We start from the raw sequence: 20,682 nt of genomic DNA, 5'->3' as shown, positions 1-20,682 counted from the left end.
TATCATAAACATCATCCAATTTTGCTCATTTATGAATGTAAATCAAGGTAGAAAAGAACAAATTAAAAAACCAAACTCAGCAGGACTTTCCCTAGACGCCAGAACAACACAGAAATGTACTATTATTCGTCTGAGCAAAAATAGATGTTAATATTTGTCCCTGTGGCCATGGCATTCACCCCCAACTAGTCAGCCCTGATCGATATCCCTGTAGAAATGGGGACCCTCACAATAAAGGACCCCCCAAGACCATCCCTGGCACCCCTGGGTGGTGGGTGCCACGTTCATAGCATTTAAGTGTTAAAAGAATGAAATAAATATTGTGGATGTCTGTGGACCTACAAGTCACAGCAAGCCTTTCCCGCATGCGGGTACATGGAGAACCACAAGCACCAATATGCAGGGCATTTAAGGGTCCGCTGGTATTTGTAGTTCCGCAAACATGCAAATATTTTTTTAAAAACACACACCGTGAACGTACAAGTTTATTAAACATACATGCACACTTACACACACATACTTACCTATCTTGACACGTGGACTTTTGCACCTAGTACAGGGTATGAGCAAGTGATGCAACTATTAGCAAATCAACAGTGAAAACAGTTGTAGATGCGCAACGGCAGACATTTTGTAAGTTAACCACAATTCAGCCTACTGAAGGCATGAGTGAGGTCATAAATTGTTAGGCCCCTGCATTCTCATTAATATGGATATATATTAAATATTATGGTACTTGTGAGTTATCCGGGCGTCCGATTTTTAAATCGGGTCGGATCGGGACATCGCATCGCATCGCATGCGACCATCGGATGCGATGCGATGCGATGCGATGACCCGATTTTTCCATAGGAATCAATGTTAAAATGGACTGAGTCCATTTTAACATGGAATTCAATGGGAAAAAGGGTCCTTTTCATACCCCTACTATCCAAGTGGGCATGGAGTTGGATATAAACCTGTGGCGAGCGTAGCGAGCCACCGAGCCCGAAGCGTGGCGAGCGTAGCGAGCCCCGCGAGGGGACACGGAATACCGTCCCCTCGCGGGGCTCGCTTCGCTCGCCACGCTTCGGGCTCGGTGGCTCGCTACGCTCGCCACAGGTTTATATCCAACTCCATGCCCACTTGGATAGTAGGGGTATGAAAAGGACCCCTTTTTCCATAGGAATCATTTTAACATTGATTCCTATGGAAAAATCGGGTCATCGCATCCGATGGTCGCATGCGATGCGATGCGATATCGCATCGCATCTGATTGTATGCCTTAACTTAAGGCATACAATCAAAAAATCGGACGCCCGGATAACTCACAAGTACCAATATTATAGTAGTGGCTCTATTGTACATTGCAGACACTTGTAAATGAATGTATAGTACACTACTTCTTAATACTTATTGCAACTCTGTCCCAGCAACTGAAAGCCCTCTCATGCCCCTTTCAGACCGCACTTTTTACCCGTTATTTTGCCGGTTTTTTTTACTGTTTTAAAACGGTAATTTGTGCAATCTGAAAGGTGCAGAGTGAATTTACTGGTTCTATTTAACTGGTATTTCTAAACGGTAATAAAGCAGGGTCCTACCCGTTTCAGACCCGTTTTTTTTTTTCATCCACTGTTTTCTATGGGTTAAAAGTGGTTCAGTGTTGTGAAGGAACAAAAACTGCATTGAAATACCGTTTAAGGACAAAAACTGCACTGAAATACCATTTAAAGACATGCGGTGTGAAAGGGGTTTTAGCTGGCAGACCCGTTTTTAGAAAAGTTTTAAAATACCTGGTCAAAGCCAGTTTTGCGGTCTGAAAGCAGCATCACTGATAGATAACTGTATTTTTAGGGGGATTCTCCCACCAGTTCTTCCAATGAGAGGAAGTGGCGTGCTGTAGCAGAAGAGATCAAGAACATCTTTAACACTGCAGTTAAGCTGCTTGATGAGAAAGGGAAGCTGAAGGCCAGCCAAGCAAAGAGATACTTATCATCTGGTGAATATACCTTTTATTTTCTTTAGTTCTTTATACTCTTTAGTAGATCTAATATTTATTTTACAAAGTACATTTATACTGTTGGTGATCCAGGACCAATGCAAATTATTTATGGTCATTGTGATAGGCAAAACCAGTGTGGTGGCTGCCAATCATAAACTATGTGAACAAACAGAAGTGAGTCCTGTCCCTCACCACATAACTGAACCTCAAGATGCCCATACACTAGTCCAATTTGGGACGATTTCTCCCGATCCAGATGGATCCTGAGGGATGCAAATTGGATGTGTTTGACATTCCCCTTGGGTCCTGTGCGTGCAGTCTCGTGCGCATCGGACCTTAGCCGGAGGTCGGACCTCCTGCCCGTCCAACCTTTGACTGGGCCCCCTCCCAGCATAGGGAACGGAGTCGCATTTGATACATTGCATGTGAAAGGTCCCGGGTGGCTCAGGGGGGTTGGATGGCCATACACTGCTGCGATACATCGCAGCAGTGTATGGCCACCTTAAGGGTAACATATAATCACACTTTACTTAATTAAAAAAAACCTACATTTCTCAATAAAAATCTTTTATATTAGGGGTGCTGTGAAAACAAATTCTGATACTTTAGGGCGGTGTGATTCAAAAAATGGTACTTGTGTAGTTTCACGGCAGCACTTACGTAGTTAGCGTAGTGTCCATGTCAACATCGCAGCCAGCGTAGTCAGTGTAGTCAGCGTAGTCAGTGTCCCTGTCAGCATGAGCGTCGTGTTCCTGCAGCCAGTGTAGTCGCGTAGACAGCTTGTATCTGCAACTGTGTGTACGTTCACGGCTAACCGGAGCTTACGCAGTTAGCATAGTCAGTCAGTATTACTGTTTCAGATGGATGACATGACAGGTGTGAATGTGTTCCTGAAACACCTCCACTATCTATGTCAGCCCGAAGCATGGGGAGCGCAGCACATGTCCCCCCAACCTGTTCATACCCCCACTATCCACATCGGCGTGGAGTTGACTTTGTAAAGCGAGCGCAGCAAACCACCGAGCCTGAAGCGTGGTGAGGGGACGCTGAAAACGACCCCGAAGCGCGGGCTTGCTGCGCTTGCCACGCTTCGGGCTGACTGGGATAGTAGGGGTTTGAAATGGAGGCATTTCCCAGTATGTAACAAGGAGCACTGACAAGTGCATCCTTTATTGTGCATGAGACGCACTTGTGCCCGCACACCCCCCCCCCCCTTTGTGCACGACTTAACCCCTAACCCTGACCGTCTCCCTGAAGCGGACACGGGCAGGGTTGCCGTGCTTCCCAGGCAGATGGAGCACCTCTCCCTGGTGCCCACATGATTGCCTCTCCGACAGCGTCCGCCCGCGCAGGGGATCTGGTGGTTGCCGGCGCTGTGTGAGAGGTCCTCACTAAGCTTGCCAGGGATGCCGGGGACAGAGCTGCAGCTCATGGGGACAGTACGGTGACTACGCTGCCTGACGGGGACACTACGCTGACTACGTAGGGCTGCCGCGGGGACACTACGCTGACTACGCAGGGCTGCCGTTACCCTACGCTGACAACATAGCTTGGCCTACGCTGACAATGTAGCGTAGCATGCCGCCGTGAAACTACACAAGTACCCAAAAATGTTTGGGAAGTACTGGCCTAATTGCAGTTCCAGAATTGCTAGACTATCCCTTAAGGAAAATTTGTTTGCATCTGTTCTTAGGTGGCAATAGAGTTTTGACTATTTCTGAAATAGACCCATAAGTAATTTATCCCCACTAGTTAATAAAATATCCTTGTCAGTGTAACCTATGCGTAGCATAGGGAAGTTATCTACTTTCACCATAAGTGTCACTCAATTAATAGACCTATTACAGTAGCAAGGAAATTTTGTCCCATTTTATATTCATGCATGGTTTACTTCTTCTAAAAAGTCTAAAATATTGAGGTACATTTTCTTCTTTTTTTTTTTTTTTTTTTTTTAAGGGTTTAAATTAAATTAATTCAAATTAAATAATAAAGGACCATACTTATATTTTTAGAATAAATCAGTTGTAGAAAGTTGTAAAAAAAAAAAAAAATTAGCACAGTAGATTGGTAGTTGTCAATAGTAATGAGAATAAAGAGAAAGTCTGAACATGTGTTAATCACAAGAAATTGTATTTAACCAACCTGTGTTTTTATATCTACAGTACATGAGCTGGGTCATAATCCGCGTTCAGTCGCTTTTGGTCAATTGATTGATTTAAAATCGATCTTAACTGATGTTGGGTTTCATGAGCTACAACATACATTTACTAACAGATGAATATTTATAATAATTGTTAAATGTAAAAAATGGGGGTTGATTTCAAGTGCCAAGATGCATTGGTAAAAGAGGAGAAAGAATACTGTCTCGAGGTGACACTCCCTATTTACTATAGATGTTATATAAGTTTAGGACGTCATCTTAATTCCATGAAACAGTAGTGAGTCGCTTAGAATTTAGACAGTAGTGATAAGGCTATTTGACAGAATAATATTGTTAAATAGAGACCTAGTTATGTAAAAATAAATAACCATTTATTTTAGTACACAAGGTAAATTTCCAAAAATAAAAGTATATAAATAAAGTATCTGCTAAAAGACATAAGACTTTCCTAAAAACAAAAAAAAAACTCTAAAAGGATAAAAACAAGAAATTGCCTCAAAATTGCTGAACTTATTGGATGAGGTACTATTCTGCACATACCTCATCCAAAAAGGAAAGCTCCTCCTAAGCAATTTCCAATGTTGACCAAAATCGACGTTTATATAACCGTTAGAGTTTACCTTTTTTTTTGCCCCAAAAATCTGAATTAGCTGCATTGGCACACCTACTGCACACCTAAGATGACTATACTTATTGTTGTTTTACAATATATAACTATTGTTCTTCTCAGCATTGGAAGATGAGTTTGATTTTGCGTTAGGAAAGCAGACGGCAGCGTTTCTGAAGAAGTGTGTTTGCTATATTCGAAAAATCTCTAATATCGAAAAACATTTGAAGATCCCGGAGATGTCAAAGTACACAGATGTGATTAAAGTGGAAGGCAAGAACGTTCGAGACCAAGAGGCCATGGAGAAGTTGATTAAACTCAGGGATGAATTTATTCCAACTATTGTTGCATCATCCAACCTGCGTGTTTACACCTCGGTGACACACTGCGACATGAAGCTGGGCTACTCTCAAGAGGTGGAGAACCATTACGTGGAAGGACTCGGAAAGCAGTTTTATGAAGATATGATTGACATAATTCAGGCGACGGTGCAGCAGAACTTTGAAACAGAAACTGATACACTCTATGATGAAATTTTGCAGCACTTGTCTCTATGTAGAACGTATTCTACCTTCTATGAATACAGATGTGAAGCACTGAGCCTAGTTAACAAATACGTACAGCCTTGTAAATCGGGGCACATTAACCCTCTCATTGTATATGGAGGACCCTGCACTGGGAAAACGCTTCTGTTGGCAGAAGTAGCTAAAAAGGTAAGTTAATCCTTACTTATTTTACATTGACCATTTTTTTCTGCTTCTGTGGTTCTTGACCAAAATAACACAAGAAAAAAAAAAATATATATATATATATATATTAAAAATGTGCTTTCTAAACCACCCCTGCCCCACCACCACCACCATCCATTTTTATGTTCCGGTTTGTGTTGGCTGTTTGTCCATGTTTTCCAGGTCTTGTAATACAGATGGATCTGCCATTTTGAGTGCACTGTACACAATGTAGCAGATGTTCTCCCATCCCGTCATTAGCAGGATTGAGTAAACAGTACTTAAAGAGACTACTCAATTTGATTATCAGAGACGTGTCAGTCTGCTGAATAAATGTTTCTAGAGTCTCAGCTTCTCACCGTTCCTGATACATCTCTACAAACATCTCAAATACCATCACCAATGCAGCACCTGGCCAAACACACTAACGCATGACAAACCTACTGTAATTCTTCTTTTTCAACAGTTCCCCTACAGTATATACCAACAACGTCCATGAATACATTAATATTAACAGAACAGAATGTCATAATTTTGGTGTCTAGTACAGTATCTCTAAAAAGTAAAGATATATCAGATATGGCATCCTCATGATCGATTAACATATATGTAAAAACAACAATGGGTTCTCTGAATTAAAAAAAAAAGATTTTCTGACTAAACCTGTGGGCAAGAGCTCAGGTTCTTAAACTCGGTCCTCAGGTCACTTGTGGATTTTTAAAATGTGACAGTTGGTGATACACAGTTTTCCTGCTGGTTGCCCTCTTGGAAAACCTGAGGACTGATTTTGAGAACCACTGGGTTAGAGTATAGGACATTTATAAGATATTTACATTAGGATTGTGTAGAATGCGACTGGCCAGAGCTGCAAGAATCTGCAATGGAGGTAGTCAATGAATGTGTGATTTCCTAAAACACGTTCTAAGTAGTAGGAGTCAAGAGTAGAGATGAGGGTAGAGTTGTGAAGTGTGAAAGCTTGGTCAGCGTAGGAGAGAATGAAGATGGGATAGAGGAGGGTGTCCAGAGAGAAAGAACAGAAAGCTTGCTCTTGGGAATTTTAAAAATTGGGGATATCATTATTCTATCCTACAAAATATGCAATGTATTAATCTGTATTTTCAATTTATTTTTGTACAGGCATGTTCGTGGCTTCAGGAAGAAATGGGACCAGATTCCGACCCTGTAGTCATTGCAAGATTTCTAGGATCCACTGAAATGAGCTCTGAATTAAACAGCCTTCTGCAAAGTCTATGTGAGCAACTGGCAGTGAATTACAAATGTTTACTACAGAGCATGCCTAAGAAAATCCTGGACCTGCAGGAACTGTTTTTAAACTTGCTGAATGAGTCTTCTTTTCATAAACCCCTCGTACTTGTATTAGACAGCCTGGATCAACTTTTAGATAATGATGATGCTAGAAAACTATGGTGGCTGCCTATTCATCTTCCACGCACAGTTCGCATTATTCTTTCAACACTGCCAAACAAGCATGGAATCCTCCAAAAATTAAGGTGCCTTATACACAATGAGGATAATTACATAGAACTTATTCCACGAGACAGAAAAATGTGCAGCCAAATACTAAAACACCAACTATTGAGAGTTAAAAGGAAAATAACATCGGGTCAACAAATTTATGTCAATGAAGCATTTTCCAGGTGTACTCTGCCAATGTTCGTGAACCTAACATTTAGAGAGGTCAGAAACTGGAGATCTCATAAAGATGTCGATGAGTCAACTCTTTCCATGACTGTCCACGAGAACATAGAGCAGTTGTTTTTCGCTCTGGAAAACAAGTGTGGGCCGCGGCTGGTCTCGAGAGCACTTGGTTACATTACAATGGCTAAAACTGGACTAAGCGAGGTGGAACTGGAAGACATCCTAGCACTCGATAATAGCGTCATGAATGAGTTATTAGCAAATGGGAAACCACTGAATCCATTAAGGATACCATATACGCTTATCGCACAAATTAAAGAGGATCTTGCTGGATATTTAGTGGAGAGGCATGTAAGGAATGTTACCCTTTTAGTTTGGTCTAACAGACATCTTCAACTCATTGCTCAGAAATTGTATCTCAACAATGACGATGACTTACAAGAAATGCATGTTAACATGGCAGAATACTTCTTGGGAGTGTGGTCAGGAGGAAGGAAAAAACCTTTTTACAATGAGCATCAATATTTTGAAAACTGCATTCAGAATGAACACAGAGGCATCACTGATGTGGAAAAACATTATAACGATGAAACAGAATTTGACAGGCAAGCTCCGGAGCAGCCATGGGCATTTCAATGCAATCCTCTACAACCTGATATATTTTTTGTTAATCACAGGAAAATGACAGAATTGTTGCACCATTTGACAAGATGTGGAATGACAGATGAAACGATGTCTGGGATTACAATGAACTTCAGTTGGCTCTACACAATGATTAAAATTGGACAGTTTGATAGGGCCCTAGGTGACATTGAAGTAGCATATAATTATTCGCAAGAAAAAGAATTAAAGTTCCTGGCAAGTACCCTTCAAAGCATAAAAAACAAAATTCTGAAAAATCCAGGGTCACTTTCTGCTGAACTTCAGCAAATACTTCTTCCAGTTGTGAGTTCTTTGCCTAAATTCCGAAACCTCCTTATAGAATGTGACAAAGATGGACCTAAATACTGTTCTATAGTCCCGCTGCATTCTTCCATGGACGTGACTTACACTCCTGAAAGACTTTCTCTGTCATCTAGCTCTTTACATGTCACAGAGGTCCTTCCTACATACAGCCCAAATGTGATCATTGCTGCACTTGAGAATGGCACCATCAGTACATGGGATGTGGAGTCAAGACAGCTTCTAAGACAGATCACAACTACCCAGTTTGTAATAATGGGGATGAAGCTTACAGTAGATGAAAAATATCTTGTTGTGTCCACAGCCAAGAATACCCTATTGATCTATGACAACCTCAACTCTTGCCTTTTATCAGAAGTGGAGGTTAAAGGTTCCAAAGGTGTAGTAGGTGGGCCTAATCTAATTAATGGTTTTACACTGTCACACACACATGCACTGGCATGGTTGGAAGCAAGCAAAAATGTCAATGTGATCGATTTACTTTATGGGTGGCCACTTTATAATTTCAACTGTTGGTATGAAGTAACATGCATCCAATGTTCTTCAGATGGACTATATGCATTTTGTGGCCAATACCTCAATACCACCACTATATTTCACCTAGGCACTGGGGAGAAGTTATCAACTATGACGTCTGAATTTTCTGGGGGTTTCGTGAAATATATTCTTGTTCTTGATACAAATCAAGAAGTGGTCATGATTGACAATGAAGGGAGCCTGTCTGTGTGGAACATTGAGGAAATGACGAATCCCCAGCTGACTGAAGAGTTTGATTGTACCAAAGGTGACAGTGAAGTCATCAGCACTGAACTGTCCGAAGACCAAAGTGCAATTCTCATCTGTAAAGCATTGAGCATTGAACTTCTTGATACACGTATGTGGAAGGTTTCTGAAAAGTTTAGGGCAAAACGTAATGAACGATTTATATCAGCTGTTCTTTCCAGGAATTGTGACTGTATAATCGCTTCCATGGAAAATACCTCATCTATTTTTGTTTGGAGAAGAGATACTGGTCAGTGCATGGCAAGTTTACAAGAAATCTCAGGGAACATTGTCAAATTGGTCAAATCCAGCCATCATAACTTACTTCTGTCCCTATCCATCAGTGGTGTGCTTTCTATTTGGGACATTGACATCTTAACAGCTATGTCCAACATTGACAAGACAGGAAGAGCTGTCCAAACAGTGTTGCTGTCTGGGAGAGGAGATTACCTTTACTCACTTGATGGATCTGAATATGTTCAAAAGTGGAACTTCAACACAGGTTTTATTGAATCTGCTTTCAAGCATGAAGGTATTGTGGAATATAGTGTACTGACGACCACTGGAGAACTGATGGTCACCTCAGATGACAAATGCAACCAGTATGTTTGGCATACTGTCACGGGTGAAAATCTCCTTCGGATTAGTGGTCAAAGAATATCTGAGCTGTTGATTACACATAATGATCAATTTATAGTGTCTTTGTGCGAGCAAAATGCATCCAGAGTGTGGAGGCTCGCAACAGGCCATAAAGTATGTAACATCTTAGCTGCCTTAAAGAATGCACTTATAACTACTGCAAATACATTTGTCATCGGCATGACCAAGAACAAACTTTTAGCTGTAAGTCTATGGACAGGTAGCATAACAAAAAAGTTCTGTTGCGAAGACGGTTCAACAATTGTCAACTTCAGACTCATTCCAGATTGTCCAGAGTTTGTTGTTTTCATGACATCCACTGAAACTGTGAGTATTTGGAGCCTTGCTGATGAATCTATTTGTAGGAGGGTCCAACTCCCATGTAACTTTTTGAGAAACCTTCATGATTTTGAAATCTCTCCCAATGGGAAGCTTGGGATTATAACTCATGGAGATGAAAAGTTTAATGTTCTAGATCTGCACAGCGGAAAGCTACGAGTGGTGCACGCATTAGGCGTTATTTGGAAGCAGAACTTGTCTTGCGATGGACGTTATCTAGTCTACATCTGCTTCCGCAATGGAGAAGACGATGAAGACAATTCTGTCTCAAGTTTAATTGTCATGAGACTTGCAGATGGGAAAACTATTGGTGCTTGTTCATTATATAAGACTCCCAGTTTTCTTGCACTCTCACAAAGGCACCTCAATATTGTAGTAGGATTTGATGATGGGAGCATTGGCACTTACACCGTAGTGGACCGAGTTGACGCTACACTGAAAATAAAAATCGCCACTTCCAACAGCCGCCATCTTTTCAATAACAAGACACATATTTTCAGGCCCAAGTGCAATAATTACATTTATAAAATGGCACCTGACTGTTTGTGGAGGGAATCCACTGAAGTGTTCGCAAGAGATAGCCCCATCACGGTTTCCGATTCTGGTGAGGGAACAGAGACCACACCAACCAAAAAGCAGAACTTTTGTTACGAGAAAATGTGTTCTGCCATTGACTGCAGGGGGCAGAGCTTCTCCGCCAACAACTGAGACCCCCCCCCTCCTCCCCCAAAGAAAAGATAGTTTAAAAAAATGTTTACACATCATTGTTATATTAAAACAGTGTTCCTTGTTGGATACAAAATCTTTTACTGACCCCTGTTATTGTGAGTAAGAGGAAAACTGTTGAAAACATTCTGGCAAATATATATAAAAGAGCTCTGTTATCTAGCACATGCTGTATAACTGTATAAGACATTGGGGCAGATGTATTAAGCCTGGTAAAGAGATAAACTGGAGATAAAGTGGAGAAAAAGTGGAAGGAGATAACGCACCAGCCAATCAGCTTCTAACTGTCATTTCAAACACAGCTGATTGGCTGGTACGTTATCTCCTTCTACTTTATCTCCAGTTTATCTCTTCGCCAGGCTTAATACATCTGCCCCTAAACCTAAATTCAAAATATTAATCTAAATGTAGAGTGGAAGAAAAAGAACAGGAAAATAGATCTACATTTAACCATTCCATCGTGGTGGATCTAGATGGGTATGGATACATTTAACATTTAAAACAAAAATATTTTTATGATTAATACTCTCCCTTGTCAGCTGTACTATAACATATATTATGATGCAGTGGCATTCCAACTTAGGTGATACCCGGTGAATCTGGACATACAGTTCATTCACCAAAGCATGACTGCAAAAATGGGTGTTTCCATGTGGGTAGGGGGCGTGGCCTCACAGCAATGATCCCCGTTTTTGTCACTCCGGGGGTCATGGAGATTCCGGCTGCTCCCTGGGGTCAGTCTGTGTGCAGTGCTGGCTCCTACGTTGTGACAAAGGCCAGGTACTGCACAGTTTAGCACCCATCTCCTGTCACTGTGCAGGAGTCGGCACTTGGTGTCAACCCTCGGCTGGTGACACCATGGTTGTTGTGGGTGGCGTTAAGAGGGGGGCATGGATACTTTTTACCCATGCACATGTCTGCCAGAGGGTCGCGGGTCCCGTTCCCCCCTTCCAAGTTGCAAGGAGCCAGCAGTGGGGAGTACAGAGGACAAGCTGCTGCAGCACAGCCTCTCTCCCCAGCTCAGCACACGCTGATCTCTGCCATGTGCTGAGCGGCGGAGAGGCAGCAGCAGCCTGTCCTCTCTCAGCCTGTCCTCTCTCTCCCTGGTCGGCCGCCCGTACACAACCCACACCGCCTGCTAAACTGATTTATTTTTAAAGGGGCGTGCCCACGGCCCCATTGGCCACGCCTACCCATTGAACATGCCGCTTTTACCAGGACCCGGCGGTACTTTTGGTGTCCCTGGTTGTGGCCCGCACCGCTATTGTGCCGCCATAGTTGTAATGCCACATTATTGAAATTGACACAAAACTGCAATTTCTCTAGCAGTGGTAACAAACCATCAGTACAGTATAGTTTATAGTACAGTACATACAACTTTTGTGTAAAAACATGCTGGAAAACAGAGCTTGATTTATATATATATTGTAATAATATTATTATTATTATTATTATTATTATTATTATTATTATTATTATTATTATTATTGTACCCTAATAAATAAATGGAGGGCTATATTTTAATCTGATTAGCAATATTTTAGTAAATACCATTTTAAATGTTTTCAGTAACTGCTAGTGTTAGAAGATAAGTGACTGATCTATGGCAGTGCGCTCCTTCTGTATAGTCCAGACAGCTATCAAATGTGGCAACTCTGAGGCCAAGTACCACCAATGGATGTACTCCCGGTTAAAATACATTACCACTTGGGGAAAAAAGGCAATACGTGTTTAAAGTTATCCTTCATACATTAACCCTTTGAATGCCAAGTGAATACGGTATGTCAAAATAGATGTAAAAATGGCCAAGCAAACCTTTTTATTCATCATAATGACCTGTAATGTTTACCGGCGTATCTAGGAAATGCCAATTATTTTTTTTACGCAACATTTTTTTATTTACATTTATATAACAAATGTGAGCGACGCTGGCATTTTCAGCAGATATTTCGAACGTCTCTCATAGAGATGTTGGCACTCGAAGGGTTAAATCAAGCTGTTATCAAACTATTTTGCTCTTACTGAAGAAACAAATCAAGTAGACAGAGCAAAATACAGCCAAAAACACCTAATTCATACTACCCATTAAAATATAAATGTTTACAAATAAGGAGTATAAAGTAATAATAGTAGCAGACTCCCGCGCACCCCTACAGTATGCGGTGTGACCGTGTTGCATGCTAGCTTTCATGACTTGACTGAGCCTACTATGTTTAAATTGAAAACTATTTTTGTAAATACTTTTTTCATTTTTTTTAATGCTTTCCTAATAACATGTAATAATGAGGTGTGCAAATAAACACTGACCATACAGCGGAGATTTTCAGCCAGTGTTCCATGTAGTCCTTTTGGATGAATTGCATAAAATCGGCTGTTAAATATTACACAAAAGAAGAATTAATTGTATTAGTTTACCATAAAATTGATACAAAGAAAATAGGAGATGGTACAAACATTTAAAGATGGATACTTGGTAAAAGTGCATAGACCTAAGGTCCATGCACACTGGGTGATTACGCCCAGTGTGTATGGTGCACGATGATGGGGTAAATAGCTGGGCTGAAAAATGCTCAGTGCATACACACTGAGCATTCTTCCCCCTGCCCAGCCATTTTCCCCAGGGGTGGACGGTTTTCCATAGCAGGACGCTATGGAAAGCCGACCACTCTGTTGCTCATCAGTTGGCAATACCAGCGGATAAACTGCGTCCGGCAGTGTTGATGCAGGAGCACGCAGTAGTGCTCATTGCTGACCCGTACACACTGGACGGCTTTCACATAGTGTGTACGGGGCTTTAACTTTGTAAATAGTTACTAAATTAAGGGGCTACCATGTAAATATTAAATAAAAACACATACATAAACGATTGTTCTCACTCTCTCTTTACAATTCATAGCAAAAGATTGTATGCCTATATTGTGCCATTTCCCCTTCCAGTGACTGACTATAGGGGAGAGTTACAAATGTTTGGAGAGAGATAGGGTCTAAGTACTAGGGGTCAGATGTATCAAGCTTCGAAAAGTGATACAATGGAGAGTGATAAACAACCAGCCAACCAGCTCCTACCTGCCATGTTACAGGCTGGGTTTGAAAAATAACAGGTAGGAGCTGATTGGTTGTTTATCACTCTCCATTGAATCTATTTTTGAAGCTTGATACATCTGGTCCTAAGAGACAGATAAAGTGGATGGAGATAAAGTACCAGTCAACCAGCTCATACCTGTCATCTTTTCAAACACAGCTTGTAACATGACAGCTGATTGATAGGTGCTTTATCGCCGTCCACTTTATCTCTCTCCAAGGCTTAGTGGTACATAAGACCCAAAGGGACAGATTTATTAAGCCTGGTGAAGTGGCTGGTACTTTATTATCGGACAATCAGTTCCTCACTGCCATGTTACCGACTGGGTTTGAAAATGACAGTTAAGAGCTGATTGGCTGGTACGCTATCACCGACCACTTTATCACATCAACATGCTTAATAAATCTGCCCCAAAGTACTAACCAATCAGCTTCTGTCATTTTACAGACAGTGGGCCAGATGCACTAAGCTTCAAAAGTGATAAAATGTAATGATAAACAGCCAGCCAATCAGCTCCTGCCTGACATTTTTCAAACACAGTCTGTGACATGGCAGGTAGGAGCTGATTGGCTGGCTGTTTATCACTCTCCATTTTATCACTTTTGAAGCTTAGAGAATCTGGCCCTGTGTTTGAAAATTACTTTCTCACTATCCAAGATTTAATACATCTCGCCCTTCATTGAGAAGAGTGTGTATTGAGTAGGCAAGTTAAAGTTGACTGCAGGGAAATGTTATTTTAAAAAGTTACAAAATCATTACATCTAATCCAATTACAGCTTGTTTTGTTGTTAATCATTTATAACCTCATAATATCATAGGGAAGGCTTGAAAATTCATTTTATTCCATATTAATTACACTACCCTTATCACAAACATAAGACATGTTGGTTAGACTTTGGGGTATATTTTGTTAGCAATTGGTTCCCGAAGCCACTGTGACCTCTGATGCAGGGGTCAAAGGTGTGCAGTGGTGCCCACCCCCTCTGGCTATGTGCTTTGCGCAGCGCACCACTGCACACACAAATTTCTGGCCCTGTGTTTAGATTTTTCCATTTTAAATGCAGAGGTTTGAAAAACAGTTGTTTCGGAAATGTATCCCTCTTTTTATTAATGGGGATAAATTTAGTAAAGCTTCTAAAAATGAAAGACAGCAACCAATCAGATTATGTAATGTTCTAGGATTTAATACATGGGTCTTCATACTGTGGCCCTCCAGATGTTGTGAAACTACAAATCCCAGCATGCCTTGCCACAGTTTTAACACTCCCTTATAGCAAAACTGTGGCAAGGCATGCTGGGATTTGTAGTTTCACAACATCTGGAGGGCCGCAGTTTGAAGACCCATGATTTAATAGATAAATGATAGACAGACTGACTTATTTTTTTTTTTTTTTTTTTCATTTTTAGAAGCTTTAGTAAATGTATCCCATAAATCTTTCACAATGCAGTGACACACTTGCCAATTTCGGCTCCAAGGTGAGCGACGGCGGGGGGAGGGGGTGACAGCTGTTCTACCGTCTTTAATGAGGACCTTCCTCATCCGAACAAGCTGGACAAGGGAGGGGGTCGATACGGTCAGGGAGGGTACACACTAGCCGATATTGTCCACAATATTGCTCAGAAACCTCTTTCTGATTTCGGTCTTTAGCGAACCAAGTTATACCCAATGAGCTAAATATCTACAGATGGACATTTCTCGCCAGCCACGAGGTCTAGGGCGAAGTTTAGTAGGATGAGAGATTCAGAAAGTGAGAGATTTGGTAAGAAATCTCCAGGTTTTTTTTTTTTTTAAAGCGGCAATCATTTACACTGCAAAACTAGTTTTACTTTGAAGTGTAAATGATTGCCGCTTTAAAAAAAATGGTTTCTTACCAAATCTCTCACTTTCTGAATTTTTCATCCTATTCAATTTTCCCCCTAGTATTCATTTCCAAGATCGATGTATTGATTGCAGGATCAGACAGAAAGGGCATTTCCAAACCGCACCGAAACACAAGATCAGTTTCATATCTTAAACTATCAAACATAAACACCTAAAGTAGTACCTTTCTGGACAGGTAAAGGTTTGATAATGACATATGCCTTAAAATGTTATGTTATTTTCTGTGTCATGCACAGAACAAGTGACCAATGGAATACTCTGGGATTGACATAATGCCTACATACTGTCAAATATAGTATATCATATCAAACGATGTATCCAAAGGTTCTACGATATTTTGACTATATAGTGAGTTTCTTACGTATCTTTTATGTGTTACATGAATTATGTACAGCTAATAACTGCTATAAACTTTTCTACATCTAGTTTTGATCCAGTATGTGATTAGATGTTTGGAAGTAATTTAACCTTATTTTAATAATGTATCCTGATACAGCATGTCCTTTGCCAGCTTCCTGAAGGACTTCCGTACAATAATCTTATTGGGCATTAAATATCTGCTTGAATAGGTCACTAGACTGAGAATGCCCAGCTAACATACAAAGTGATACGTGTGTGCTCTGTGTCAAGCCAACATAGTATATTCAGTGACTTGAATGACTTTTCCTATCTTGTTTGCAATGGATAGATGAATGTTTTTATGTAAACTTTGTAATGTTGGGTGCGTTTGCCCAAGGAGAGATTTATATTTTCATAAATGTTTAACTTAGTTACCTTTTGTTACAGAGTTATTCAATTTAAACTCTATTGCGGTCTTCAAACAATATACAGTCTTGTGTATGCATTGTTTGTAAAAAAAATAAAGCAAATTATATTGAAAAATCATTGTGTCTTTCCAATATTGAAAGAAATACAGAAAACACAGGTCGCGTAGATTAATCTTCATTACAAAATGAAATTTGGTTTAATTTCATTTTTTTTTTTCAGTTTGGAATATATTTGGTGGGTTCCCCCAAATGTAGGAGGGGTACTCTCTATTCAATGCTGTCGTTATGAAAGCAATGCTTACTGACAGCATTGAAGGCTGTCAGATAAGACGTTTTTAAAGTCAGATATGATTTGTCTGAAATGGCCGTGGATTGCCGAAATCACTGCCGGTTTACGTCCATTTTCAAGACTTTCCGACACTCGACTGTCGGTACATTGAATACCAACAGTCGAATTAGTGTCGTTACCTTGTGACAGTCGAAATCCTGGAATGAATACCCCCAAAAGAAGGAAGTTACACATACCAATAAAACATTTTTCAAGTACATTCTTTGAAATGATACATAGACAATGATTGGTTGGAAAACATCTCCACTCTTTAGATGGTTTGTCTTCTTCCCCTTAATCCAGGTTGCAAAACTCAGGCTAAATAAAACACTCAAATTAGTAAAAAAGAAAAAACTGTAAGAATACTAAATTAAATTAGATTATAATTTACACAACACTTTAGAAAAGGATGATAGATTAAGTCACAATAAACTGTGACAACAAAATGAATTAATACAGGCAAAGCTAAGGCAGCTATCCAAGCTTAGTGTGAAGTGTAAAGTGTGAAAAGGAGAATGGACATTGAATCACACAAGGCAAACAATATGATATATATAATATATATAAATAAAACAATTTATAAAAAAAATACAAATAAAAATTAAAACAGGCTTGTGCTGGTCAATTTCAGCTCCTTTTGGAGAAATTGGGGGAAGCAGCCAAACTTCCTGCATTTACCCTAACCTTTCATGTATAGTATAGTGAGCCAGGAAAATGTTCTTTCTTTGGTTGATCACAATGTTTTGAGGTTGAAGGGAAGGTCGGTGTGGTGGGGATTAATAAAATCATGTTATCAATAATAGTGAAGAAACTCTTCTTGCTACTGCCTAGGAGGCCCTTTCTCCAAACAGATAGTGCTACCATCCAGTGGCGTAACTTGTGCAAGGCAGCACCCGCTGCCGCTTGGGGGAGCGAGTGGCAGCGGGTTCTGTGTGGGCGCTGGGCACCAGCACCCACCCGGCGCACTGACCATCACAATCTGACTGTGATTGACTGTGCCATTGCTGCCCGCGTGCTGGCTAAGCACGGGAGGCAGCCATGACAGCGGCATGTCAGACTCACTGACAAACAAATCCCCGCCTAAGTGCCTATTTCATCATTTCCACGAGTGACTATGGTATGCAGATGTTTTGGTAGATTTCATCACCTGCATGAGGTGACCCTATACGAAGTTACTTCCACTTTTCCACTTTTTCAAAGAAACCCAAATATGTTTTAATCTCACATAACCCCAGTGAGTACGGTACGCATTTGGAGACCACCACTTCAATATTGGTACACAAACCTGGTTCACATTGGTGATCCTCTAAAGATTGTAAAGATACCTTTATACACTTGCGCGCTCCCATTGAATTGTGAGTTTTGGTATGAGTCCTTGGATTCCCCATTGTTTATAACTTCCAATTGTTATATTTACATATTGTGCCACTTACACAATTATTTCATTTTTTCCACTTTTTCCATCACCACGAGAAAATTACTTCAGGGACATACAAGTTCTGCACCAACACATCCGCTTTTGTTCCAAATCCCCGCCTCACTTGCCTGCAGCCTGTACACAGTCAGAGCCAGCTATTGGCTACTGTGTTACAGGATGGCCGGGCAGTTGGGTGGGCGGGTGGTCTGTCCAATGCCTGGGATGGAGTCTGAGCCAGGGTGGGGCTCACAGGTGAGGTCTTCCTGGCTCCTGTATTACTGCTCCCCCTGCAATTCCCCCCGCCCTGCCTCCTTACCATTGCTCCTATCCCACACACAGAGGTCTAGGAGGGGGGCACCAGAAATCATTTTGGCTGGGGGAGCCAAATTTATAGTTACGCCACTGCTGCCATCGCCTCTTCTACCAGTGACGGTCCATTTGCATGACACATAGGCGGTAAGATACAGAAGATGGAAACATAAATTCTCTCTAGTAGATGTACCAATAGTTCATGTTTTACAGACCATGGTACACAGGTGTAATCATTACTATCTCACATTACTTTGGGGTATTCATTGCTGACACATTCTACATATCTACAGGTAGCCTGGAAATCATGAACTGTTGGTACTTCTTAAGGACTTTTTTGGCCCACCTGATATAGGACCGTGTATGTATCACTATGAATAGAATTTAAAGTCATCTCTTTCCATAGCCACTTTACCCAATTATTGCAATACTAGAAGGTTAATACAAAAATAAATGAAGTTCTCCTGAATAAAAAAATACAAAATATTTATACATTGGTAAGTTGCAGGGCCTACAAATATGATTTTAACAGTTTTCTTTTCATTGAAATTCCACCCTTTGCAAGCCTGTGAAAATATTGCAGATTGGCAGAAAATCTATTTGCATCTCAATCACCATCAAGTGATGTTTCCAGTGTGTGCAGTCTGTGTGTAACCCAGGTCCTACTCTGCCAGTGCGATAGAATCCGGATGATTGAGGCCAACACTGATGTCAGTGGATCTATGCCAACACGTGTTTTACTGTCTAAAACAGCTTTGTCAAGGCCTTGCCTTGACATATTGCCTGAGCATCCCTACACTTGGGTAATCTATGATCAGGGGTGCAAGTGTGGTGGTACGTGGGGGTATGTCGTACCGCTAAAACATATTGTGCCGGTACCCCGTTCCGCCATAACAAATCACCCGGAGGGACACTCACATACAGAATTAATCTGCACCCAACCTAAAACAAGTCTCCTCGCGCAGCCGAGTAGAGTGCACAGAGCTCCACTGTCAGTGTTGTGAGAGCATCTACCAGGAAGTAGCACCTGACAGTGTAGAGCACCAGCCGTCTCACCTGCAGTGCACATGGGCAGCTGCCGAAGCACTGCAGATAATTGGGGACTGACTGTGCCAGGGGACCCAGGAGAGACTCCTACGCTAACAAGGTATCACAGAGGGCAGTGCACTACAGGGAGATTAGACGCCAGATCCCTGTAACACTCCCTTCTGTTTTACAAAAGCCATTCATCCCATATTAACTTGAGATGTGTCTGTGAGCCCTTCAAGGGAGGCAAACGCATAATAGGACCTAGGGGTGCCTATAAACCAATTGTATTAAGGTAACTTTTATAAATCTGGTTGAGACATTTGAAAGAATCAATAAAGGTTACTTACTATACATTTTGATTCGTGTCAATGCCGGCATCCAGGGACACACCTAAAATACCTCTCTGCCTAGTCCAGAGTGTAAATTTGGTTATGCCCATTTGTCATGTAGCCACTCCCCCTCATGTTATATGGTCACGCCCCTGACCACACCCATTTTCCCTCTAAGACTTTTTCTTGCACCACTGTTTATGATATGCCTAGTAATATGCCTAGTGTGATGCCACTAGTTATCAATGTGAAAGACCAGACCATATCACCATCTTGACATATTGCTTACTGGCAATACTGTGTGCAGAAAAGGTTTGAGGAAACAAGCACTTACGAACAACAGGGAAATGAGTGGGATGGTGGTGACGGTGCCTCACGGCTTGGAACCCTTTGTCTTCGATCACTCTTGACTTTTTAAAGTCCCCCGGACAGACACTTACATTAATGTTCTAACAGGTGTACTCATAAAGGTATCTTTCAGTTTGAAAGAATAGCAAGCACTGATACACTTACATTAGCATTCTGTTCTGCTTTCACTGATACACTTACATTAGCATTCTGTTCTGCTTTCACTGAAAGTTAGCTTAACAGGCATATTAGGGTAACTTACATTAATATTCTGCCCCACGATCCATGAAGGTTTCTTTCATAACAGGTATAGTTGATTCAATTTCTCCACAAAAAAATATTTATTATAACATCCACGATGAGAACAGTATCCACGATAAAAAATATATCAAATATATATTAAAAAAGTTATGAGAAACACAATTAAAAAGTCCCTGGAACACTTCTTAGTGCGGAAAGGGAATCCACACTGTTGAACAGGTTGTCCGTGCTGCAGACACTTCCAAGCCCAGGATGGTAAAGGTCACAGTGGTTCCCCGTCAGTGTTGGTTGAATGCATAAAAGCAGCACCTCTACTCAACGCGTTTCAGGTACTTTCTGTACCCTTTCTCAAGATGAGCTGCTGT

The 20,682-nt window shown here is 41.0% G+C and overlaps 1 protein-coding gene across 1 annotated transcript in view; it reads left to right on the top strand.

Annotated features, from left to right (window-relative positions):
* NWD2 (NACHT and WD repeat domain containing 2) overlaps positions 1-10,549 on the top strand; it is a 175,982-nt gene extending 165,433 nt beyond the window's left edge. Inside the window, exons 5-7 of the mRNA XM_083158528.1 lie at positions 1,834-1,978; positions 4,873-5,462; positions 6,615-10,549. Coding sequence (XP_083014654.1) covers positions 1,834-1,978; positions 4,873-5,462; positions 6,615-10,547 — 4,668 coding nt within the window. The 3' untranslated portion in view covers positions 10,548-10,549. The remainder of the gene's footprint in view (positions 1-1,833; positions 1,979-4,872; positions 5,463-6,614) is intronic.
* Positions 10,550-20,682: the final 10,133 nt, after the last annotated feature.

This window comes from Crinia signifera, chromosome 1, assembly GCF_055691185.1.
Source record: "Crinia signifera chromosome 1, ASM5569118v1, whole genome shotgun sequence".
Taxonomy (NCBI): Eukaryota; Metazoa; Chordata; class Amphibia; order Anura; family Myobatrachidae; genus Crinia; species Crinia signifera.
Note: the sequence above shows the minus strand (reverse complement) of the source record. Positions and strands in the feature narration are given on the sequence as shown.